This window comes from Schistocerca nitens, chromosome 9 (genome assembly GCF_023898315.1).
Source record: "Schistocerca nitens isolate TAMUIC-IGC-003100 chromosome 9, iqSchNite1.1, whole genome shotgun sequence".
Lineage (NCBI taxonomy): Eukaryota > Metazoa > Arthropoda > Insecta > Orthoptera > Acrididae > Schistocerca > Schistocerca nitens.
This window is the reverse complement of record NC_064622.1, coordinates 133651395-133678794: the sequence shown is the minus strand read 5'-3', so window position 1 is coordinate 133678794 and position 27400 is coordinate 133651395. Positions and strand designations below refer to the sequence as shown.

General features: G+C 43.2%; 1 protein-coding gene across 1 annotated transcript in view; it reads right to left on the bottom strand.

The window, feature by feature from the left end:
• Nucleotides 1-27400, bottom strand: part of LOC126203912 (N-acetylglucosaminyl-phosphatidylinositol de-N-acetylase) — a 114612-nt gene that overhangs the window by 29081 nt on the left and 58131 nt on the right. The window contains exons 3-4 of the mRNA XM_049938300.1: nt 10135-10231; nt 9881-9980 (exon numbers count right to left, since the gene is read on the bottom strand). Coding sequence (XP_049794257.1) covers nt 9881-9980; nt 10135-10231 — 197 coding nt within the window. The remainder of the gene's footprint in view (nt 1-9880; nt 9981-10134; nt 10232-27400) is intronic.

The following is a 27400-nucleotide window of genomic DNA, read 5'->3' as shown; positions in this document are numbered from 1 at the left end:
ATGTAGATTTCCTTAAAGACTCTTCCAATAAGAACTTGTTTGAGTTAGTAACACTATCATTCAACTTAATTCCCACAGTAAAGTTCCCCACTAGGATAGCCACTTGCTCACAAACAGCCATTGATAATATCTTTATAGAAAAGTCCAATGAACAAAATTATATTACAAAACCAATAGTCAATGGCCTCTCAGACCATGACATGCAGTTCCTTCTGTTAAATGTTAATACTGAACAGGATATAAAATCTGTTAAATCTGAGCTCAAAAGGGTAATCAGTAAGCCAAAAATTGATTATTTTAGGACACTCCTCAGAGACATTCACTGGACTGATGTTTACAGCGTTCATGGCATGAATGAAAAATATAACATTTTTGCTAATAAAGTGCTTACCTTATTCGAACACTGCTTTCCCCCAAAACTTACCAAGGTTAGAGCAAAGTCTACAAAGAAGCCATGGATTACTCGAGGAATAGGGGTATCTTGTAAAACAAAAAGAAAACTGTATCTGTCACTCCGAAACATTTCCAATGTTGATGCTATAGCACATTATAAGAAATACTGCAAAATATTAAAGACTGTAATACGGATGTCAAAGCAAATATATTACAAGGAAAAGATAGTCATATCAGATAACAAAATAAAGACAATATGGGATATAGTGAAGGAGGAGACCGGTAGAACCAGGCATGAAGAGGAACAAATAGCATTAAGAGTAAATGATACATTGGTGACAGATGTGTATAGTGTTGCAGAACTTTTTAACAAACATTTTATAACTGTTACTGACAAGATGGGGTTGTCAGGTTCGGTAGATGCTGCTATGGATTACCTTAGACCAGACATTTCAAGTAACTTCCTTAATATGAATTTGACCCTCACTACCCCAACAGAAATAATGTCCATCATAAAATCTTTAAAATCAAAAACATCTAGTGGGTATGATGAAATATCAACAAAGTTAATTAAAGAATGTGATTCTGAGCTAAGTAACATATTAAGCTATCTGTGTAACCAGTCGTTTATTAGTGGAATATTTCCTGAATGGCTGAAATATGCTGAAGTTAAGCCACTGTTTAAGAAGGGAGATAAAGAAATAGCATCAAATTTGTGGTGTCACCGCTAGACACCACACTTGCTAGGTGGTAACTTAAATCGGCCGCGGTCCTGTAGTACATGTCGGACCCGCGTGTCGCCACTGTGTATTCGCAAACGTAGCGCCACCACAGGGCAGGTCACAAGACACGGACTTGACCTCGCCCAGTTGTACGGACGACATAGCTTGCGACTAGACCTACCAAGTATTCCTCTCATTTGCCGAGAGACAGATTAAATAGCCTTCAGCTAGTCCATCGCTACCACCTAGCAAGGCGCCAGTTGTATCTGTGCTAATCGCTTACTACTATGCAAGAGATGTATTTCAACAAGAACAAGACTACATTAAAGTTAAGTATATTAAAATCTCTCTTCTTTTCTTTATAGTTTTCATCCAGTCTCCTGTTTCAGAATTTACGCCCGTCTGCGTTAGTTTCGCGTGCACCTAGCCACTCATTGTGTCGAGACCTTAGGGAATCGACACAACAATATTTTGGCGCCGAGGAGTGGTGCCGCGCCCACGTTGCAGTCTTTGTGTTATACTTGCTCTAATTTGCTTGTGTCATGGCTTCGCCGCATTCTCCAGATGTACTGTCCGAATTTTTTCGCTTGCAGAATCAGCAGACGCAGGCGTTATTGGAAGCCCTTGGACAGCTCGTCCAGGGTCAACGTGCGCTGCAAACCGATGCGGCGGCAGCCGCTTCTTCGCTACCGCAGCCACACAACGCTGTCGCACCGCCATTTAGGCCCTTTGAGGCCCATAACGAAAGCTGGACTGAGTGGGCCGATCAGTTCAACTGCCACCTCACTGCTTATGGAATTCAAGGTAAAGAGCGGCAGCCGTTTTTGCTTTCTTGTGTCGGTGTGTCTACCTACCGGGTGATAGTGAAATTGTTTCCCCGACGCGACGTAGCAACTCTGACCTACGAGGAAATTTTGTCGGCTTTAGATGCCTATTTCAAAGAAACAGTTAATGTTGTTGCAAAACGGTATACGTTTTTTCGTACAAAACGTACGGCCGGTCAGACTAACAGGGAGTGGGTAGCAACTTTGCAAGGACTTACTAGAGACTGCGCGTTTGCCTGTGAATGTGGCCTCCCATATTCAGATACTATGGTGCGTGATGCAATTGCACAGAACGTTTCTGATGTTCGCATAAGGGAACAGATTTTGAAACTCGTTAATCCCTCCCTGCAACAAGTGATAGACATATTGGACAGGCAAGACACACTTGACTTTGCTCAGGAATCATTTGCAACTTCGCCAGCAGTGTGTCACATTAATCGGCCCGCCCGGCCCGCTGCACGGGACGCTAAGCGGCCCTCGCGCCCGACTTCGCTGCGGCCGCCTAGCTTGCAACCACGTGCGCCGCGTAAGCAAGCAAATGCAGTGAAATCTTGCCCGCGGTGTGCAACTAGACATTCGCGTGAAAATTGCCCGTCACGCCAAGCTATTTGCTTTTACTGTCACAAGAAAGGACATGTACAAAGTGTTTGCCAGAAAAAGTTAAGATCCGACAATCACACAAATTCCAGGCCCTTTGCTTCGCGCCGGAATCGCACCCAGGACAATCAGGCTCGTGGACCTTCGCCCATGGACATTAATGTAGTTCATTCCCACCCGTCCAGTGACACTTTAGCTAACAGTGACTGTGTTCGTCCCACCCAACGTGTGCGTCGACGTCGCCGGAAAGCCCGTCAAGTTGCACGTGCTTCTGGACCTGTATCAGTTCAAATTGCACGAGACAGTCGCTCTTGTCGTCAACAAGACAATAAACTTTTTGTGGACTTAGACTTTGCAGGAAAAGTGATACCATTCCAGCTCGATACCGGAGCTGCAGTTTCATTGCTCAATCACGACACATACAAACAACTGGGCGCCCCGCCATTGCGTGCCGCAAATGTTAAGTTAACTAGTTACTCAGGACAGCATATACCTGTGTTAGGACAGTGCAGCCTTATTGCAACATACAAGGGACAGACAAAACTTGTGTCCTTTTATGTTCTTCGTTCCTCTAGTGCGGTGAACTTGTTTGGTTTAGATTTGTTTCAATTGTTTAATTTGTCTATAGTAAATCAGGTCCTATCTGTGAATCAGACTGTGCCTTCCGCCAGCGTTTCTAGTCTTTGTGAAGAATTTGCAGACAATTTTGCTCCGGGCCTTGGTTGCGCTCAGAACTATGAAGCGCATTTGGAACTGAAAGACAACGCGCAACCGAAATTTTTCAGAGCGCGCAATGTTCCCCACGCATTGCGTGATGAGGTCGCACGAACATTGGCCGAGTTAGAATCTCAAGGTGTAATTGAACGTGTGCAGGCTTCTCTCTGGGCCTCACCCTTAGTAATTTTGCCAAAACCTTCCGGAAAATTGAGACTTTGTGTGGACTTCAAGGCAACTGTGAATCCACAACTTGTGACTGCTACTTTTCCTTTGCCCCGCCCGGAAGATCTTTTTGACAAACTGTGCCCGGGAAAATATTTTTCAAAATTGGACCTAGCAGATGCGTACTTGCAAATACCTGTGGACGAAGAATCCCAGCGCGTCTTAGTGGTAAACACGCATCTTGGCTTGTATCGCTTCAAAAGACTGCCATTCGGATGTGCATCCGCCCCTGCTTTATTTCAGCAATATTTACAAACTATTTGAGCGTCGGTCCCTACGGCTGCGAACTATCTGGACGATATTGTAATCTCAGGAAAGACAGAAGCAGAACATTTGCAAAATCTTCCGAACTTGCTTGCATGTTCATTGATTCGGAAGCCGATGACGTGGTCGCATCGTTTCCGATTGATTTTCGTCGTGTAGCTACAGCCACAGCTGCTGACCCTGTCCTTGCTACTGTTTTGCGTTTTGTTGCTACGCACTGGCCCTTGTCAAAGTCACGGATCGAGGATCCTTTGGTTCGCCGTTTTTTTGCTCACAAGGAGAGACTTTTTGTACGACGTGGTGTTTTGTTGTTGCGTTCCGATAATGATCAGTCTCGAGTCGTAGTCCCACGTTCGTTACAGTCCTCTGTCTTAAAGCTTCTTCACCAAGGACATTGGGGTATAGTGCGTACGAAACAGCTTGCTCGTCAGCACTGTACTTGGTTCGGAATCGATGCTGCGATTACGAATATGTGCTCCTCTTGCGTGGCGTGTGCCGAACAACAATCCGCACCGCCGCGGAAATTCTTTGCATGGCCGAAAGCCACTTCCCCTTGGCAACGCTTGCACATCGATTTTGCTGGTCCATTCTGGAATGCTCGATGGTTGGTTGTGGTCGATGCTTTCAGTAATTTTCCTTTTGTTGTCCGGATGTCTTCCACGACGTCTTCTGCCACAATCCAAGCCTTGTCTGCTATCTTTTGCATTGAAGGTCTTCCGCAGACTATTGTTTCCGACAATGGCCCACAATTCATGTCCGCAGAATTTCAGTCATTCTGCCAGGCCAATGGTATTCAACATCTGACATCCGCGCCGTTTTCGCCTCAGTCAAACGGTGCCGCTGAACGGTTGGTCCGGACTTTCAAGTCGCAGATGTTGAAGTTGAAAGAGTCGCATTCTCGGGAGGACGCTTTGTTGCTCTTTTTGTCCTCATATCGCTCTCAGCCTCGCGATGGTCGCTCGCCGGCTGAATTGCTCCATGGTCGTCCTCATCGAACTCTGATGTCTTTGCTGCATCCGCCACATCAGGTTCCTGTGCTGCGGCAGTCTCCTGCTTTTGCTCCTGGCGACGTTGTCTATTATCGCAACTATCGCGGTTCACAGCGTTGGCTCGCAGGGCGCATTCTTCGCTGCCTCGGCCGCGCGATGTATTTGGTTTTGGGGGCCTCTGGTGAGGTGCGTCGGCATCTCAATCAGCTGCGCCTCTGTCGTCGCCTGGGTTCTGCCGCTCCCCGTCTGCTTTCAGCGACGGAGCCGTCCGGTCAGCGCCCTGGGGACCCATCTACTGGCTCGCCTCATCCCCAGGTGTTACCGACGATGCCTTCCATTTTGCCTCATGGCGTCGCGCCGCCGCAGCCGCCGCCGGCGCCGCCAGCAGCGGACGCTTCGCTGCAGCCGCCTCGCGCCTCCCTGGGTCACGCGCCGCCGCTTGCTTCCCGTGACCAGCCGTCCTCCGCCATGGACCTCTTGCCCGCTCCGGACCAGATGTCGTCTTCGCCCGTCGGGTGCTCCGACCACATGGAGGTCGACCCCGCGGCTCCTCTTATATCATTCCGTGCGCAAACACCTCATGTTGACGTGCACCCTGGACTAGGTTTGCAGGCGTTTCCTAGCTCCCCTCGGACCGAATGGCCGGGTGCGGGTGGCACAGCCTCGCCTGTTGTTAGGCTCCCCACCTCATCGCCTACGTCAACATGGGGTCCTCCCCACGGCGGGCGGAAGCCTTATCTCACGACCGTTCGCCGATTTGCGGGGGAGGAATGTGGTGTCACCGCTAGACACCACACTTGCTAGGTGGTAACTTAAATCGGCCGCGGTCCTGTAGTACATGTCGGACCCGCGTGTCGCCACTGTGTATTCGCAAACGTAGCGCCACCACAGGGCAGGTCACAAGACACGGACTTGACCTCGCCCAGTTGTACGGACGACATAGCTTGCGACTAGACCTACCAAGTATTCCTCTCATTTGCCGAGAGACAGATTAAATAGCCTTCAGCTAGTCCATCGCTACCACCTAGCAAGGCGCCAGTTGTATCTGTGCTAATCGCTTACTACTATGCAAGAGATGTATTTCAACAAGAACAAGACTACATTAAAGTTAAGTATATTAAAATCTCTCTTCTTTTCTTTATAGTTTTCATCCAGTCTCCTGTTTCAGAATTTACGCCCGTCTGCGTTAGTTTCGCGTGCACCTAGCCACTCATTGTGTCGAGACCTTAGGGAATCGACACAACAAAATTTCCGTCCAATTTCACTGTTGCCAGCATTCTCAAAAATTTTCGAAAAAGTAATGTACAGTCGTCTTTATAACCATCTTATCTCAAATAACATACTGTCAAAGTCACAGTTTGGATTTCTAAAAGGTTCTGATATTGAGAAGGCTATCTACACTTACAGTGAAAATGTGCTTAATTCATTAGACAAAAAATTGCAGGCAACTGGTATATTTTGTGATCTGTCAAAGGCATTTGACTGTGTAAATCACAATATCCTTTTAAGTAAACTAGAATATTATAGTATAACAGGAAATGCTGCAAAATGGTTCAAATCTTATATCTCTGGCAGGAAACAAAGGGTGTTATTAGGAAAGAGACATGTATCAAGCTATCAGGCCTCATCCAACTGGGAACTAATTACATGTGGGGTCCCACAAGGTTCCATTTTGGGGCCCCTACTTTTTCTTGTGTATATCAATGACCTTTCATCAGTAACATTACCAGATGCCAAGTTTGTTTTGTTTGCCGATGATACAAACATTGCAATAAATAGCAAGTCAAATGTAGTCTTAGAAAGATCAGCCAATAAAATATTTGTGGACATTAATCACTGGTTCCTAGCCAATTCTTTGTCACTAAACTTTGAAAAAACACACTACATGCAGTTCAGAACTTGTAAGGGGTGTCCCAAGAGTATATGTCTAACATACGATGACAAGAAGATAGAAGAAGTGGACAGTGTTAAATTCTTGGGATTACAGCTTGATAATAAATTCAACTGGGAGGAGCACACCACAGAATTGCTGAAGCGTCTTAACAAATCTCTGTTTGCAATGCGAATTTTGTCAGACATAGGGGATGTAAAAATGAAAAAGCTGGCATACTATGCTTACTTTCATTCCATAATGTCATATGGGATTATTTTTTGGGGTAATTCATCAAGCCAAGCTAAAGTTTTCCGGGCACAAAAACGTGCAGTGAGAGTTATATGTGGTGTGAACTCAAGAACATCCTGCAGAAGCCTGTTTAGGGAACTAGGGATACTAACTACTGCTTCCCAATATATTTATTCCTTAATGAAATTTGTCATTAAAAATATATCACTTTTTCAAACCAACAGCTCAATTCATGGAATCAATACTAGAAATAAGAATAATCTTCACAAGGATTTAAAGTCACTTAGTCTTGTACAAAAAGGTGTGCATTATTCAGGAACACACATTTTCAATAACTTGCCAGCAGCCATAAAAATCTTAACAACCAATGAAATTCAGTTTAAGAGAAGCCTAAAGGATTTATTGGTGGCCAACTCCTTCTACTCCATTGATGAATTTCTTAGTAAAACCAACTGATTTGTATATAAGTACAACATAACTTCTGCACAATTTCAGTGCAGTAATGTGTTCATTGAAAATTTGTGTATGTGTGTGTGTGTGTGTGTGTGTGTGTGTTAGTATAATCTAACTTCTGCACCATTTCAGTGCAGTAATGTGTTCATTGTAAATAAGTATTACAGTAGTTGTATTACCTTATAAATAAATAAAAAACTTTATTTTAAATTCAGTGCATTAGTATTTGTAAAATTACTCTTAGTGTTCATTAAAAAATGACGATCATTCCACTTGGGACCTGTGGAATGGTACATTAGCTTATTTGTTTTAATTGTAAATATTTGTCATGTATTGTTGTTTTTCTGACATGTTCCACATCCTGGAGGACCTCCTCACTACGGATCAATTGGAATGAAAGTAAATCTAATCTAATCTAATCTAATCTCTTCATTCATCGTCCTCACTACAGGTAGATCCCTCTCATCCTGAAATTGGAGTGGGCTGTCCTTCCTTTTTAATCTTCCCTAGTCTGCTCCATGTGGAAGGCACTAACAGTTCCGAAAACTAGAATAGCATTGTCACTTAAGTATGTCTATTGGCAGGAATACAGATTTTGCTTCCTGTAGATAAGAACTGACCAGTAATTCTGTCTAATAATTTGTTAAATGGTACTGATTTCATTCAAAAATGATACATCCAGAAAAGAATAATCTCCATATAATCAAAGACTGCCTCTGCTGAAATTTAATTATGTTCTAGTTCATTTGCAGTACACAAAGATATATTTTCAACAGAAATAATGTGTTTGTAGGATGCTTATGTTTATATGGTCGACACTTCTCTCTATAATACTAGGAAAGGAAACTACTTGATATGATTAACCTTTCAAACTATATTTTAATTTACAGAAAATCAACACTCTATCACTACTCAGGTTATCACAATAGAATACTGCATACTGAGCTACCAACTTGCTACATCATGACTCTCCCAACAGGCTTAATCTATGCCTCTCAGATTTCTTGGTGAAATGAGCCCCATGCCTCTCAGATTTCTTGGTGAAATGAGCCCCAAATAGAGCCAAGTTTGGGTTTCAGCCTGCCCAGCCCTTGTGGTGTGTCCCACAGGCTAGCATGTCTGGCCCACTGGTCTGAAAGGCAGAGTGCAGCCCACCCCACTACGGTCAGTAGGCCTGTCGGTTCACTAGCCTAGTGTACTGTGCACTCTGCTTACAGCATACACTTTCCAGCCTGTTGCCTTTAGTGCACCACCCCTTGTGTCTATATGCAAAGCCCTAAAACTTATGGGGTCAAAATATTTTTCCCAGAAAAAAATGCACTTCTTGTTAACCAACTACATCCCAATGATGCTAAATTTTCTCTGAAACAAAATGACTGAAGCAGATAATCAGCAGAGCAGACTGATTGTTATAGAGTCAACTAGCTCTGTTCAAATGGTTCAAATGGCTCTGAGCACTATGGGACTTAACAGCTATGGTCATCAGTCCCCTAGAACTTAGAACTACTTAAACCTAACTAACCTAAGGACATCACACAACACCCAGTCATCACGAGGCAGAGAAAATCCCTGACCCCGCCGGGAATCGAACTAGTTCTGTCCAAACATCAAGACAACATTTAGATGAAAAACAATGTCATCAGTAACAGGCACTACGCTACAAAATTTTAATTACCAAATTTAGGCACACATACAGATATAACAAACATGTGTAAAGTAATCTAGTGTTATGTGACATATGAGGGGTGTTCAAAAGAAAAGGTATGAAACAACACTGTGGATATAACTGAAGTCTTTATTCAAAAGTAATCACCAGAGGCCTCAGCACAACTAATCCATGGTTTCAAAAACTGAAGGACACCCTGTTCTCAGAATTCCTGTGGTTGTGACGGGAGTCAGACCTCCACTCTGTCCTTCAATTTGCTGTCCAAATTGAAATGCTTCTGTCTGAGATCTTGTTTAAGGGTGCATGCTCAAGCTGCTCCAACTTGAACTTGGCAATTATGCTTCATGTGACCTGGGAGACATGTAGACACACATTATCATGGAACAGAATCACTCCCTCCTTGAGCAGTCCAGGCCATTTGCTCTTGATGGACATGCGTAGGCTACAGAGTGTCTCAAAGTACAGTTTTTCCACACTTGAGAAATTCAATGAATATCAGTGCACTGACATCCAAAAAACCAGTGAGCACCACATCGCCTGCTGAGGGCACATCTTTGAATGTTTTAGCGGGAGATCATGATGTTTGCATCCATTGTATGCTGTTCCTAGATGTTCACTACATTATCCCAAAGTGGCATAAGCAAATTTCAACTTATTTGGTTGTTGTGATGTTTCATACCTTTCCATTTGAACACTCCTTACGCAATAAGGAACCATGCTGAAATGCAGCTGACAAGGTTAGCAAAACTGTTAAAAAGTAAAGCATAATAAAAATTGAGTCTGTATTCTTTTAAAATTGTTAGGACGGATAGCCATTAAGGTATGGAGGAGAAAGGTGAAGAAATATTTCTATTTGGGCATTATCTGTCTTGTTAAATGCTTAAAAATAAAAAATACAATCATTTACTTACAAAGAGGCAGTTTTTTCTCCAGACAAAGGTACGCTGTCGCGTAAAATAGAGATATATGATTCTGATGTCGACTCACACCAACTTTATCAAATGTTATCACCTGCCAACAAATAACGAGGTCTTTCTTAACGCGTCTGAAGTCATTTCAACACCTGCATTAGAAATACAAAATGCAAATAACAAATGAGATTCAAGAAAAGAGAAGACTAATTTTATTTGCTATCAATTATTTGCTCATTTATAGTGTTACTTACAGTATCAATGGACAGTGATTCAATGTGATTAAGTATTATATTTGCAACTACATCCTCACGCCACCGCAAGTGTGGGTCATCTGGCATATCGTCACTCCTGTTAGATCAAATAAGGGGAAGTTAAGTTACTATGCAAAAATGAAATGACCATATGTGTTGCTTACAAGAAATGAAATACTGTTTGCATCAAGTGCACCATAAATATAGTGCCCCACAATTACAGTAAAATCAATGTGACTTAAAATTAAAAGTTAATAAAATCTACTCCACTTTTATGAGGGCCATACTGAAAATCATGAGTAACCCATTGTTAAAATTCCACTTTCAACAATGTAACAAAAATGAATGCAGGATTGTAATGTGCAGACTTTACATCAGATGTTGCCACACTATCATGTGACCACAAAATGGCTTACATCAATATTTCCATTTCAACAGGGTGCTGTCATTGAATTCTTCGCTAAACATGGAAAATAAGCTGCTGAAATTCACCTCAGACTCCATCATGCCTATGGAGAGTCTTCATGGGTGACAATAGTATTAGGAGAGGTGAAACATTTCACATATGGAAATAAGTATCCAAAATGAGCCTTGCAATAGGAGCTTTGTACTATGATGCAGTGCAGTGTAAAGAATGATTTAAGGATTAGGTTCTCGAAAAGTCTGTGCTTGCTGGGTCCCATGTTTACTGACTGAAGACAATGCACTTCAGAGGAGATTTCAAAATGGAGGTGATGAGTTTTGGTGAGTATTGTGACAGCCTGAAACGAAGTTCCACAGTACAAACGGTACCATTGAGACTCGCCATTAACGGAAAAAAGCAAAGACAGTTCCATCTGCTGGGAAAGTTATGGGCACTGTCTTCTGGGATCAAAAGGTTGCATTCCGATTGATTTTCTTGAACCTGGACAAAACATAAATGCCACCTGCTATATCCAGACATTTCTGAAGCTCCATCAAGCATTGCACAATAAACAGTCTGGGAAAAGGATTGCCCCACAGCAGGATAACATGTGTCCTCACACTGTTCATGAAAGTGTGGAGACGTGAGGCCAACACTATGAGGCCACAGAGGATGTTCGGCAAGCAATGTGTCAGTGTCTTTGAAAGCTGAATCGGAGTGCTATCAAAAGGTAAACTTGAAATGGACAAAGTATTTATATTAGATGACACACTTGAATTGAATAAAAAATGAAGATTACAAATTTTAAAAATATTTGCTCAGCACTTGCAATACAGCCTTCATAGTTTCAGTGCCTAATTACACAACACGTTGAAAGCCAACATTTTATGTTAGATTTAACTGTGACTATTAACATAAACATAATTTCTGTGCATATGGCTTTCAGGCCGATAAGCTCATTCACAGTCACTGCTCTTATCAACTGGACAATTTACGCACAGTTCATGGACTTCCTTAGCAGATTCAATTCTGACAGTAGATCTCCTCCTTTCCATAGCAGAGTCAAAAATTCATTCTGCAAACAACTCTTAGACTGTGACTAATCCAGTCTGACAGGAGTCACAGCCTAGCAATCCATATTTCAGATGACTGTGACTGCTCCTACATCAGAGATCAGAAATGGAGCAAATATGAGTCTAGTGTTGAGGGCTGCACACCTTACAAATCAAGGCACTGCTGTTACATCAGTACTTTATTGGTTTACTTCCTTCCCACTGCAGTTACGTGACTACAGTGTGCCTTAGAATGGCAGGTCTGCGATCGCTTCCTACTGGGCAACTCATTCTCTCTTAATAAAGTGTCCCCCTAACCAACAAAGTTTGAGGTGCTGTCTTTCCCTGTTACTGAAACTGAACCAGTGGGCCTTGCTTCACTTGTTGTGGGGAAACTTGTTTTGTCCGATGTCAAGAGGCAGCAAACACAAAAGGGTAGGGGTCTATTAAATGTTGGCAGTTCAAATGTACGGTGAATGGCAGCAAGGGACAGGAAAGGACGCCAGGTGCACTCAGTGTACATGCCTTGGGACCTATTTAAATATGTTCAAGAGGCTATTCCAGCAGCCAATGAGGGAACAGTATGCAGCCAACTGCAGATTGTGCCGCACGCTGGAACAAATGATGCCTGTCGTCTGGGTCATTCCACAGACTGGCAGAGAAGGCTGAGAAGACCAGCCTTGCACATGGAGTTTCAACGAAGCTCACACTTTGCAGCATTGTCCCCAGAACTAATTGTGGCCCTTTTGTTCTGAGTTGAGTGGAAGAACTGAACCAGACATTGGACTCGCATTCGGGAGGACGATGGTTCAATCCCGCGTCCGGCTATCCTTAGGTTTTCCGTGATTTCCATAAATCACTCCAGGCAAATGCCGGGATGGTTCCTTTGAAAGGGCACGACCGACTTCCTTCCCCATCCTTCCCTAATCTGACGAGACCGATACCTCGCTGTCTGGTCTCCTTGCCAAAAAACAACCCAACCAACCAACCGAATGAGAGACTTCGAAAGTTCTGTGGCAAGTTAGGCGGCGACTTCCTGCACATGCGTCGTAGGATAGACAACCGTAGTGTCCCCCTAAATAGGTCAGGAGTGCACTACACACCAGAAGCTGCTACTCAGATAGCTGACTGTGTGTACGGTGCACACAAGGGTGTTTTAGATCAGGCAACTCTCCATCCAATCCAGATAATGATAGCTGTAGGAAACCCAGAAGTATCAGTGTAAGAGCAAAAGAAATGTCTCCCACAGGTGCGAGTATTAAAATCCTAATGGTAAACTGCTGAAGCATTTGGAGCAAAGTGCCAGAGTTTGAAGTGCTCATAAAAAGCAGTGAAGCTCACATAATACTAGGTACAGACAGCTGGTTAAAACCTGAAATTAGCAGTGAGATTTTTGGGGAAAATTTAAGTGTTTATCAAAAAGATAAGCAAATGGGAAATGGAGGTGGCTTATTTGTTGCAGTAGACAAAAATTCACAGAGACAGAAATTGAAGCTGCATGTGAGATCGTTGGGATAGACTCAGTAGCAGGGGTGTGCATAAAATGATTATTGGATCTTCTATTGCCCACCAGACTCATCTCCTGTTATAACCAGAAACTTCAGTTCACTTGTATGTTAAGTACATAGTGTAATCATTGGTGGAGGCTTTAAACATACAACAATTAATTGGTAAAAAGTTTTGTTAGTGGTGGGTGTGATAAGACATCCTGTGAAGCTTTACTAAATGCCTTCTCTGAAAACTACCTAGAACATATACTTAGGAACCCCAGCTCATGATGGAAATATATTGAATCTAATGGCAACAAACAGACCTAACCTCTTTGAGGATCTCCACATCAAAACTGGTATCAGTGACCATGACACGAGTTGTGGCAACAAAGATTACCAAAGTACAAAGGACTACTAAAACAATCAAAGATGTGTGTGTTCAGTGAACTAGATAAAAATATCAGTAATGTCATATCTCAATGAAGAACCTGAAACTTTCAGCACAGGGCAGGAGCATTTAGAGGAATTCTGGCTCAAGTTTAAAAGAATATTCGACCACGTACTGGACAGATATGTACCCAGTAGAACAGTTCGTAATCGGAGGAAACTTCCATGGCGTACAGTCACTGTAAAAAAACAACTAAATAAAGAGAGATTACTGCATAATAGGTGTAAAACAAAGCATAGGGCTATAGACAGAGAGATGCTAAATGATACGCATTTGATTGTCAAGGGGGCAATGCTTGATGCCTTCAATGACTACCATAGCAAAATGTTGTCAAATGACATTTCACAAAATCCAAAGAAATCCTTGTCGGATGTGAAGGCTGTTAGTAGCACCAAAGTTAGTGTCCAGTCCCTAGCGAATGAGACAGAACTGGATCTGAGGGTACCAAAACAAAAGCTGAAATGCTTAACTCAGTTTTCAAATGTTCCTTTACAAAGGAAAACAATGGATTATTGCCCCAATGTAATCTTTGTACCAACAAAAAGATGAATGAAACGAGCATTAATGTCACTTGTGTTGACAAACAGCTGAAATCTTTGAAATTGAACAAAGCTTCAGGGTCCGATAGAATATCTATCAGATTCTATCCTGAATTTGTTGCTGAGTTAGCCCCCTTCACACTATAACCTATCGTACAACCTTCGAACAAGAAACAATGCCCAGTTGTTGGAAAAAGGCACAGGTCACACCTGTAACCTACAAAACTACTGTCTAATATCCTTGACATTGATTTCTTGTAGAATCTTGGAACATATTCTGAGCTCAGACATAATGAGGTATCTTGAACAGAATGACTCTCTCAATGCCAACCAGCATGGATTTCAAAAACATCAATCATGTGAAACTTAACTCGCACTTTTCTCACATGATATACTGAAAGCTTTGAATCAAGGTGATGACCAGGTATATGCAGTGTTTCTCGATTTCCAAAAAGCATTTGACTCAGAACCTCACCTATGCTTATTGTCAAAAGCATGATCATATGGGGTATCAAATGAAATTTGTTACTGGATTGAGGACTTTTTGGTAGGGAGGACACTGCATGTTATCTTGGATGTAGAAGCATCATCAAATGTAAAAGGAGCTTTGGATGTGCTCCAAGAAAGTGTGTTGGGATGCTTGGTGTTCGTGTTTTATATTAATGAAGTATTATCTGAGAGAAGCTGTATAAATATTCAGTAAGATCTTGATAAGATTTCAAAGTGGTGCACAGATTGTCAACTTGCTCTAAATGTTCAAAAATGTAAAATTTTGCACTTAACAAAATGAAAAAAAAAACATAGTATCCTATAACTACAATATCAGTGAGTCTGTTGGACTCACCCAATTCATACATGTACCTGAATGTATCACTTTGTATGGATATGAAACTGAATGGTCACATAGGTTCAGCTATTAGTAAAGCAGGTGGTGGGCTACACTTTATTGGTAGAATACTGAGGAAGTGCAACCAGTCTACAAAGGAGAATGCTTACAAATCACTCAAGCGACTCATCCTAGAATATTCTTTTAGTGTTTGGGACCCATACCTAACAGGACTAATAGGGGATAGTGAATGCATACAGAGAAGGGCAGCACTAATGGTCACAGTTTTGTTTAATCCATGGGAGAGTGTCACAGAAATACAAAAGGAACTGAAATGTCCGAATCTTGAAGACAGACGTAAACTATCCTGAGAAATTTCTATTAACAAAGTTTCAAGAACTGGCCTTAAATTATTACACTAGGGATATACGAGAACCTCATATGTGTAGCTCACACAGGAATGATAGGGATAAGATTAGAATAATTATTGCACGCACAAAGGCATTCAAATAATCTTTCTTCCCACGCTTCATACATAAGTGGAACAGGAAGAAACCCTAATAAATTGTACTATGGGATGTACCCTCCGCCATGCACCTCTCGGTGGTTTGCAGATATAGGTGTAGATGAAGATGAAGATGTACGTGTACATGCAGATGTAAGGCAATTTTTGACTTAGTACTGGAGTTACCCAAAAACACGTCTGATCTTTGTTCTCACTTGGGAAGGTAATGTATGGCACCCAATGGTCGACACATACCTCCCCCAACTCACCTGTTTCTGTGTCCTTTTAAGCTGGTGAATGCGGGCACAGAGCCGCTTAAAGGCTATTAGATCTAGGGAAGGGTGCCGCTTGTGTCGCTGTAGAGCTCACCGACACTCTTTAATTGCCTCAACGACTTCTGGCGACCACCAAGGGACTGTCTTTTGCCGGGGGCACACTAAAGAACGAGGGATCGCGTTTTCCGCCGCAGAAATGCTCAAACACAACATTGACAGCACCACGTGGGGAAGATTCAACAGTGACAGCAGAGGTGAAGACTTTGCAGTCTACTTTGCTTAAAGCCAATTTGGGTACACGTCCCTGGGCATGATGTCTGGGGAGTGACAGGAAGATGGGGAAGCAGTCACTACCACACAGGTCATCATGTGCTCTCCAGTGGATAGATGGGAGAAGGCCTGGACTGCAAACCAAGAGATCAATGGCCGAATATGTGCCATATGCCACAGTGAAATGTGTGGGGCCACCTGTATTTAAGAGGCAGAGGTCGAGATGTGACAGTAAATTTTCGACCTCCCTACCTCGGCCAGGAAACACGGTGCTACCCCACAAGGGGGTTATGCATGTTAAAATCTCCCTAAAGTAGGAAAGGTTTAGGGAGATGATCAATCAGTGCTGCCAATATGTTCAGGGATACTACACCACCTGGAGGAAGATATACATTGCAGACAGTTACTTCCTGTGTCGTCCTTATCCTGACAGCCACAGATTCAAGAGGGCATAGACGCAAACTCCACCTGACACTATTACAGTCGCTAGGTTCCTGTAATATCCCTTATAGCCGTAGAGGGCAGGGGTCCACACTGCTGGGAACCAGGTTTCCTGAAAGGCAATGGAGAAAGCAGGTGTAAGGATTAACAGTTGCCATAGCTCCGCCAGGTGGTGGAAAAAACTGCCGCAATTCCACTGGTGGATTACATGATGGGAAGGCATGAAATACTCAATGAGGCAGTCTATGCCTCAAGGTCACCTGCTGCCACCAGATGAGTACCTGTGCAATTGACATCCACTGTGCCTGAGGGCCCAGTGAGATCCAGGTCCTCAGCAGATGCCAGACTCTCCACCTCATCCTCAGACACAGAGCTTGTAGGTAGTAGTGGTGCGAGCAAGGCGAATGGTGGTCTTCGCAGTTGCCTAACTTCCAGCACTAAAAACACCACATCGGGGGTAGTGGTGTCACCCTTGAAGGCGAAGATGAAGGCACCGGTGGCAACCTGATTATCCCTCAGACCCCAGTGGATGCGCCAGGAGAAATGGACACCTTGCCACTCTAAATTGGCGTGCAGCTTATCATCAGACTGCAAAAGAAGGTCCCTGTGAAATATGATACCTTGGACCATATTTAAGCTCTTATGGGGTGTGACGGAAACAGAAACATCCCCCAGCTTATCACGGGCCATATTTAAGCTCTTATGGGGTGTGACGGAAACGGAAACATCCCCCAGCTTATCACAGGTGAGTAGTGCCTGTGACTGGGCAGAGGATGCTGTTTTGATCAAGACTGACCCTGACTGCCACATTTTGGACAAGCCCTCCACCTCTCCAAACTTGTTCTCCAAATGCTCCACAAAAAACTGAGGTTTCATTGACAAGAAAGATTCCCTATCAACTCTGGTACATACGAGGTACCGCAGTGAATAAGCTTAAGCTTTGCTGCCATCCTTATGGTGTTCCTCCCATGGTGGGGCCAGAGTGGGGGGGGGGGGGGGGGGGTGGAAATGATTTGGGGTTGTATTTCTAAGCACTGAAGTTAGACCTTGACCACTTAGAGACTGCTGGTGTTTGCCCACCAGCAATAGATGACGTACTACGCTTCATGGCGTGTCATCTGCTCTGATGCCACCCGCTCCGGGTTGAGGCAATTTCAAGCAAACTTGCTTACCCATATGACTTCCTAACTGAAAAAAAAAAAAAAAAAAAAAAAAAAAAAAAAAAAAAAAACTACTGCATGAGTAAAACATCCCTACGAATGGCTTGAGGATGTGACAAAGCAAGTTGGGATAATTTTAGATCCCCTCTTGTTTTGTTGCCATCTGCCTCCTTAAATTAGTCGTTACTTTTAACTGATTACCATTAGCTTACATGAATATAACCTGCATTTTCATAAAAGAGAAAGGTTGGCCCTCAGTATTAAAGAATATAACACCTGATATAATTTTGTGCTTAGTTTTATGTAGAAATCAGTAATTGTTTCATAACTTAAATTCTATTGTTGACATATAAACAAATATAAGTTCTGTAATAATTGCAAACATTTGGAAGACGAAATGCTAGTAATCATAAAGTATCTATTTGGCTCTGTTCCAAAACAGATTAGCAAAACCAGTCCTTCATTAATTCCAAAGTAATTAACAGTTTTGTCTAAAGTATTGTTTGCATAATGATATTTGTTACTTTTATGATTTAAACAAATGACTTGACCTAACTTTTGCAATAGAAGAAATGGTTAAAAAGGTGCAATTTTTCTATGTATTCAGTTAATTTAATGAGTTAAGTTTTAATTGTAATTTCTGTAAATTTATCTTCAAACAATGTGTAGTTTCAGTACCAATTGTTGCGATGGTATATATAAGGGCCCAATTTTTGGTCACATGTTAGTCAGTCCATGGCCGAGTTTCAGACGAGTAACCTGAGCTGGTTAGAACAGCAACAATGCTTCACCTTAACTGTGGAACAAGTGTTAAACAATTAGGCTGTGTGTAAAAACAGTGACAGTGTCTGCTCCATACGTACCTGATTATTCTTAAAGAACTGTCAACTTTGTGGTTAGGTTTTACTGCTCGTAGTTGTTCAACAGTAAACTATCGTAGCAGTATATGGATTTTCGCCTGCAAACTATTAATGAGGCTTATGGACAGTTTAAACAATAGTGCACTGGCCATATAACTGTGTATTACTGGGGGGAGGGGGTGGGGGGTTGTGAACAGTGAAATTGAAGTACTGTGACACACAACTGTGCATCAGTCAGATACATAATTTACAGTAGTCAGTGCTGGAATCCACAACCCATATTTTTTCAGCCAGTGTAGCAATGCAGTACATTGACACTGAAGACAACCAATGCAATAAATAAAAGCAGGTGGAACCACTACAAGGGTAGGGAGGAACTGACATGGAAAATTGAGGGATAATACTGATACTAGTATTGAATCTACAGTGTTTTTGGTCCACTGGCCTGAGAGCCAACAGTATCAATGACATTTCACTCCCTGAGGTAATAGTGATGGTGAGAAACGGACGACGTGTAAAAGTAACTGAAAATGAGTGATATTAGTGTCAAATCCATAGTTTCAGGTTCAGTATCCTCGTAGGTGACAGTCCTGATGACAGTTCACCTCTAACGGCATGGTTGGGGATGGAAGAGAGTGACATCTACCATATTTACCTGATTATAAAACAAGGTTTTTTTCCAAATTCGTCATCTGAAAATACAGGGTCGTCTTATATTTCCAGATTAAACTACTGCTGCTGAAGTTAACATTTTTTCGTTCTTTAATAACAGTAAATAGGGGTAGCCTTACATTTTTAGAAGAAGCTTCGGCTACTGAGGTCAGGCACAGATTTATTTTGAAGAATTTGGAACGGCAAGACTGAGCAACCAATACTCGCATTTGAACAGGCTCATGATTTCCCAATACACCGAAGCACTCGATTCCGTATTGATGTTTGAACAATAACAACATTTGAATAGCACGGCGCTAGTGCAAGGAATACATGAGAACTATGAACTATCAACGACAACAATCTATTGCTCTGCTTACAATTTGACAGTTTAGTGAAACACAGAAGGAAATAGCACTAAATTCTATCATCATATGAAATGTTGTATTTAAACAGGTTTGGAATAAAAGTTCTCATACATGTATGGATACCGTGTACAAACATTAATGCTGCTGTTTAAGTAAAGATAACATTTAAAAGTGGAAATGTCCTTCAAAAAACGTTACTTGATTCTGGACCCAAATAAATATTTTATTTGATAATAAAAGACTAATGATTTAGTAAGTGGGTTGCAAATGAGAAATTCAGTCACTATTCATATATTAGAATGGCGGGTTAAAATATTACCAGCTTGTAATGAGATTTAGATCATCATCATGATATTTGAATGAAACATGAAGGAAAATTAATCCAGAATGAAATGTCTAACAAACAAAGTCATTAATATTAAACTGATTGTAATTCCCATCATGAGAATAAATTACAGCAGCAAGGCCTGTTGTGAGATAGTACCAACAGACATCAGTAGATCGTGGGATGAGTGAAAGTTCAAGAACTGGAGTGAATCACAATTGTGATCTTTTATTTATGCACTAGTTCCTGTCATTACATACGATTTCCATCCTGGAAGAGATTGTAATGCCTTTTTCACAGTTGCTCATGCACTCCACTATGAAAGTTTTGTTGGGGGAACAGTAATACCAGCTTACCTGAGAAGTAAAGGGAATGGGGAGCGGGAATAGGGAATCAGCAGCAAATTATATAATACTGCCAATCATGGGAATCTGTAAAACGTATGTTGCAATACCAGAGAAGGAAAGTTGCTACTCACCATATAGTGGAGATGCCGAGTCGCGATAGGCACAACAAAAAGATTCACACAATTATAGCTTTTGGCCATTAAGGTCTTTGTCAGCGGTAGACACACACGCACACTCACACTCACTCACGCAAACGCAACTTGCGCACACGTCTGCAGTTTCAGAGAACTGAAACCACAGTGCGAGTAGCAGCACCAGTGCATGATGGGAGTGGTGACTGGGTGGTGGTAAGGAAGAGGTTGGGGTGGGGAGGGGGAGGGATAGTATGGTGGGAGTGGCGGACAGTGAAGTGTTGCAGTTTAGACAGAGGGCAGGAGAGAAGGTGTGGAGGGGGAAGGGGGTGAGTAGCAGAAAGGAGAGAAATAAAAAGAAATTAAAAGACTGGGTGTGGCGGTGAAATGATGGTTGTGTAGTGCTGGAATCAGAACAGGGAGGGGCTGGATGTGTGAGGACAGTGACTAACGAAGGTTGAGGCTAAGAGGGTTACGGGAATGTAGGATGTCTTGCAGGGAAAGTTCCCACCAGCACAGTTCAGAAAAGATGGTGTTCGTGGGAAGGATCCATATGGCACAGGCTGTGAAGCAGTCATTTAGATGAGGGATATGATGTTTGGCAGCGTGTTTGGCAACAGTGTGTTCCACTTGTTTTTTGGCCACAGTTTGTCGATGGCCATTCATGCAGACAGACAGCTTGTTGGTTGTTATGCCTACATAGAATACAGCACAGAGATTGCAGCTTAGCTTGTAAATCACATGACTGGTTTCACAGGTAGCCCTGCCTTTGATGGGATGGGTGATGTTAGTGACTGGACTGGAGTAGGTGGTGGTAGGAGGATGTATGGGACAGGTCTTGCATCTAGGTCTATTACAGGGGTATGAGCCATGAGGTAAGGGATTGGGAGCAGAGGTTGTGTAAGGACAGACGAGTATATTATGTAGGTTCGGTGGACGACGGAATACGACGGTAGGAGGGGTGGGAAGGATAGTGGGCAGGACATTTCTCATTTCAGGGCACGACGAGAGGTAATCGAAACCCTGGCGGAGAATGTAATTCAGTTTCTCCGATCCCAGTCTTTTAATTTCTTTTGTTTTCTCTCCTTTCCGCTACTCACCCCCTCCCCCCCTCCGCACCTTCTCTCCTGCCTGTGTGTGTGTGTGTGTGTGTGTGTGTGTGTGTGTGTGTGTGTGTGTACTGCTGACAAAGGCCTTAATGGCCGAAAGCTATAATTGTGTGAATCTTTTTGTTGTGCCTATCGCGACTCAGCATCTCCGCTATATGGTGAGTAGCAACTTTCCTTCTCTGGTATTGTTACATTTCATCCTGGATTTTCCATTGTTTGATTTTTGCCTCACGGCTTTTCTTCTATCCTAACCCTGTGCTGTTTTCCTTTGTAACTACTTTCTTTTGCATCACTATACTCAATGTCCATCCTTCCTTCTTTTCTTTCCTGTGTTTCTCTTGTTTCTTTACGAACCGCACTGCACGCTCTACTTTTGAGCCACACTGTATCAACTGTCTCGGCTGCACACAACAGACGGCCTCAAGACCACATTGATTGTTCGTGCAGCATCTTATGTCCCACATTAGTCCTGCTGATATAATTAAGCCTATAGCTTCAAATTGATCACACTCCCTGTGTCAGTTCCCGTATTTTGCGTGTTGTCTCCCGGACTTTTCTGGTGCCACACGATCTTACATATCTAACTACGAACTCCTCCCCACCCCCCACACTTTCTCCGTTCTATCCCTGTTCCCACCCACTAAATCCATCTCATCCAGTCACATCTGCCGTCACGCTTCTTTACACTTATCCGCCCTTAAACTTGCTACCCACAGTAATATACATATATTTATTAATGATCAGTTATTCTCTACTTCGACCATTGTGACTTCTCGCCAATTTTAGTGAGTTTTCCCCTTCCACTATCGTCGTCTTCCTCAGATGTCATCTCGTTTTTTCCCCTTTGTGCATCCATTTCACCCTTTTCGTACTTTTGTGGTGTATTTTTGCGTGATTTTTCAGACGTAATTCTACCTTCTTACATAATTTTTCGCATTTTTTGCACCACCATGGATCCTTGCTCTTTCCATCTGCGTCAAAACAGAAAAGTTTCCTTATCCCTAGCCAGATCCCAGTCCCACATATTGTTTCTGCATTGTTGCTTGGCTCATGAAATCCCCCCTAATGGCCTTACCATCCAATTACCCATCTCTGGTTGCCACCCCTTCTTCCACAATAACCTTCACCTGTTCAGATTCTGCCAATCCTTAGCCCTCACCAAAATAGTCCTGCAAAACCATATCAACCAAACCCAATCCTCCTTGCATTACCTTCTCTCCATCCGCAAAATTCTCCTGCTACACAATCCCAAATTCCTGGAACCCATAACACACAGTGAAACTCTTGCCCTGCAGGAACTTGAGCAACATTCACAACGCCACCTCAAAAAGCTCTCCATCCTGCTCACTTCATACTCCCGCCTCAGAGTACCACTGTCCACCACTTCTACAACAAGCTCCAAACCTCCCCCATGCCCCCTCATAGCTGACAAACCCTGTCTCACAGACCTACTACACTTACCCCACCTTATACAATTCCCTCCCACCACTACACAGAACCCAGAACCTAAACAGACCCGCAACACAGTTATGAACCTTTCGCCCAGAAGCCTTAGTCCTATGGTAATATCAGTCCTTTCCAAAGGCCTCACCTTTTGCCCCACTCCCAAATTCAACCATGCAGGATTAGTTAAAGACCTTCTCTCCTTCTCCCGGTCCCTACAGTGGAAGCATTTTTTCACCACCAACCCAACCAATCAGACTCAACCAAAGACCAATATTGAACCTCAACTAACTCCGTTCACGCCTCCATCCAATCGTGATCCACCCCAACTGCCTCCAAACCAGTCCCCATTAACTTTCCAGAATTTCTTAACCTCAAACCTTGCCTCACCATCATTTCCGAAACCCCTCAACATGCAAACTAATCTTACATCTGCAGAAAGAACCGCAGTCCACTATCTAAAAACTGAACCCGACCTACCTGCAGACAAAGGCCCCACCACCGTTGTTTTGAATCACAAGGATTACGTGGCAGAAGGACTCCATCAGCTGTCAGATACTTCCACCTACATACCATGCCACAGTGATCCCATTCCAGTAATCCAGCAGGATCTCCAGTCACTACTCAAATCCTTAGGCCCACCACAGAACCTCTCCCCAGAGTCCATCTCTCTACTTACCTCTCTACCACTCCCTGCACTCCTATCTTCTACATGCTTCCTAAAGTCCATAAATCCAACCACCCAGGACACCCCATTGTGGCCCATTACTGTGCCCCCACTGAGAGAACCTCTGCTCTCATAGACCAACACCTTCAACCTATTACCCGGAACCTATCCTCCTATATAAAAGATACCAACCATTTCCTCGACCGACTCTCCACAGTTCCTGTCCCTTTACCACACGGTGTCCTGCTCGTCACTACTCATGCCACTTCCCTGTACACTAACATTCCTAATGCCATTGGCCTTACTGTTATCCAATACTACCTTTACAGATGCCAAACCCACAACCTCCTTCCTAGTCTCCATGACCAACTATATCCTTACTCTCAATTACTTCTCCTTTGAAGGCGTTACCTACAAACAAATCCACGGATGGCTATGGGCACCCGCATGGCACCATCCTATGCTAACCTATTCATGGGCCATCTAGAGGAATCCTTCCAAAAAACCCCGAATCCTGAACCCCTCACCTGGTTTCAGATTCACTGATGACATCTTTTCTATCTGGATTGAAGGTGAGGACGCCTTATTGACATTCCTCCAGAACCTAAACAACTTCTCTCCGAATTGCTTCACCTGGTCCTATTCAATCCAACAAGCCACCTTCCTAGATGTCGACCTCCACCTCAGAGATGGCTACATCAGTACCTCTGTCCATATCAAACCTACTAACCACCAGCAATACCTTCACTTCGACAGATGCCACACATTCCATACCAAGGAGTCCCGTCAGTACAGCTTAGCCAACCGCAGTCGTCGCATCTGCAGCAACGAGCAGTCCTCCTCAAAATACACCGAGGGTCTCACTGAAGCCTTCACTGACCGTAATTATCCTCCCATCCTTGTACAAAAACAAATCTCCTGTACCTTATCTTCCCAGTCTCCCACCACCTCCCAAAATCCCATTGTCCGGCCACAGAGAAGCATTCCCCTCGTAACTCAGTACCATCTGGGACTGGAGCAACTGAATTACATTCTCTGCCAGGGTTTTGATTACCTCTCGTCATGCTCTGAAATGAGAAATGTCCTGCCCACTATCCTTCCCACCCCTCCTACCGTGGTATTCCACCGTCCACCGAACCTACACAATATACTCATCCATCCTTACACAACCCCTGCTTCCAATCCCTTAACTCATGGCTCATATCCCTGTAATAGACCTAGATGCAAGACCTGTCCCATACATCCGCCTACCATCAACTACTCCAGTCTGGTCACTAACATCACCTATCCCATCACAGTCAGGGCTACCTGTGAAACCAGTCATGTGATTTGCAAGCTAAGCTGCAACCACTGTGCTGCATTCTATGTAGGCATGACAACCAACAAGCTGTCTGTCTGCATGAATGGCCACCGACAAACTGTGGCCATAGAACAAGTGGACCAACCTGTTGCTGAACACGCTGCCAAACATGATATCCCTCATCTAAATGACTGCTTCACAGCCTGTGCCACATGGATCCTTCCCACCAATACTAGCTTTTCTGAAATGCGCAGGTGGGAACTTTCCCTGCAAGACATCCTACGTTTCCATAACCCTCCTAGCCTCAACCTTCGTTAGTCACTGTCCTCACCCACCCAGCCCCCTCCCTGTTCCCATTCCAGCACTACACAGCCGTCATTTCACTGCCACACCCAGTCTTTTAATTTCTTTTTATTTCTCTCCATTCCACTACTCACCCCCTCCCCCTCCGCACCTTCTCTCCTGCCCTCCGTCTAAACTGCAACACTTCACTGTCCACCACTCCCACCATACTATCCCCCCCCCTCCCCACCCCAGCTTCCTCCTTACCCCTACCCAGTCGCACTCCCATCATGCACTGGTGCTGCTCCTCTCGCACTGTGGTTGCAGTTCTCTGAGACTGCAGACATGTGTGCAAGTTGCGTTTGCATGTGTGTGTGTGTGTGTGTGTGTGTGTGTGTGTGTGTGTGTACTGCTGACAAAGGCCTTAATGGCCAAAAGCTATAATTGTGTGAATCTTTTTGTTGTGTCTATCGTGACTCAGCATCTCCGCTATATGGTGAGCAGCAACTATCCTTCTCTGGTATTGTTACATTCCATCCTGGATTTTCCATTGCTTGATAAAATGTATGTTGGCTTTTTTAAGAACATCCAACATGTTTAAACTGCAGTTTGCTTGAATATGTAATCAGGGTCATCTTATACTTGGGCAAATACGGTACATATAATATAAATTCAAGTTCCCGGAATGAGACTTTCACTCTGCAGCGGAGTCTGTGCTGATACGAAACTTCCTGGCTGATTAAATCTGTGTGCCGGACCGAGTCTCGAACTCGGGACCTTTGGCTTTCGCGGGCAAGTGCTCTACCATCTGATCTACCCAAGCACGACTCACACCCCGTCCTCACAGCTTTCCTTCTGCCAGATAAATTCAAGCTCCCCACCGCATTTTTCAATCTATGTGAAGGCTACTCTCGTGAACTACTGTAAGGCTTCTGCTACAGTTTTCAGTAATAGATAGACTGACTGAAGCATCAGGTTTGTCTATATAATTTATAATTACAGTAATGATGACTGATGAGTGTGTAATACATGTAGTTTTATCTGTTTATTATTTAACTGGCATTTGGAATGACATTTCGTGGCAATGACAGGAGCTACGAGCTGGTCAACTACAGAGGAGGTGGTATCTGGTGAGAAAAGCAGTAAAGTATACAGCTACCTCAACTCCAGAGACTAGCAGAGCTTGACCAGAATCTATAAATATCTTATATAGCTAAACTGAGGTCGTCCCCCCCCCCCCCCCCCCCGCCGCCACCACCACCACATTTTTGGTCTGTATGTGACAGATAATCTCAGAAATGATTTTCACTAATCTACATTATTAAATGGGTAACCCGGGTCACGGTGCATGGTTCCAGTCATATGTTGTCTGTCTAACAGCTTCCATGGCCACCAAAAATTTTATTGTCAATATTTCAAATAATTATTGATGGAATTTAAAAATTTTAAGTGCTGTTATAATCTGCTCATTAACAGGTACAATCTTATGTTACAGGTTTAACACAGTAAGCCAAGTATTACAATATTAGAAACTGTGTGTGTGTGTCTTGAGGCAGAATAACTCATCACATGCAAATACCCAGACTACATTCCTACAGTACTTGAAAATGAGAGCACTTACTGACTTGCAACAAACTTTACACACAATATATGAGAGTGAGTCAAATGAAAACCTTAAATATTTTTTTTAAATATTATTTATTGTGCAGAAGTGGTACAAAGCGATATCACTTTTCAACATAATCCCCCCCGCTCAATGCAAGTCCTCCAGCACTTAAAAAGTGCATAAATCCCTTTAGAAAAAAATTCTTTTGGTAGTCCACACAACCACTCATGCACTGCATGGCGTACCTCTTCATCAGAACGGAACTTCTTTCCTCCCATTGCGTCTTTGAGTGGTTCAAACATATGGAAATCACTTGCGGGCAAGGTCTGGTAAGTATGGTGGATGAGGAAGACACTCAAAATGCAGATCTGTGATTATTGCAACTGTTGTACGGGCAGTGTGGAGCCTTGCATTGTCATGTTGCAAAAGGACACCTGCTGACAGCAATCCATATTGCTTTGATTTTATTGCAGGCCACAGATGATTTTTTAAGAGATCTGTGTATGATGCACTGGTGACAGTAGTCCCTCTAGGCATGTAATGCTCCAAAATGATGCCTTTTTCATCCAAAAAGAGAGTCAGCATAACCTTCCCTGCTGATGGTTCTGTCCAAAACTTCTTTGGTTTTGGTGATGAGGAATGGCACAATTCCTTGCTTGCTCTCTTCGTTTCCGGTTGGTGGAATTGAACCCAGGTTTAATTCCCAGTAACAATTCTTGCCAGGAAGCCATCACCTTCTCATTCAGAGCACCGAAGTTCTTCACAAGC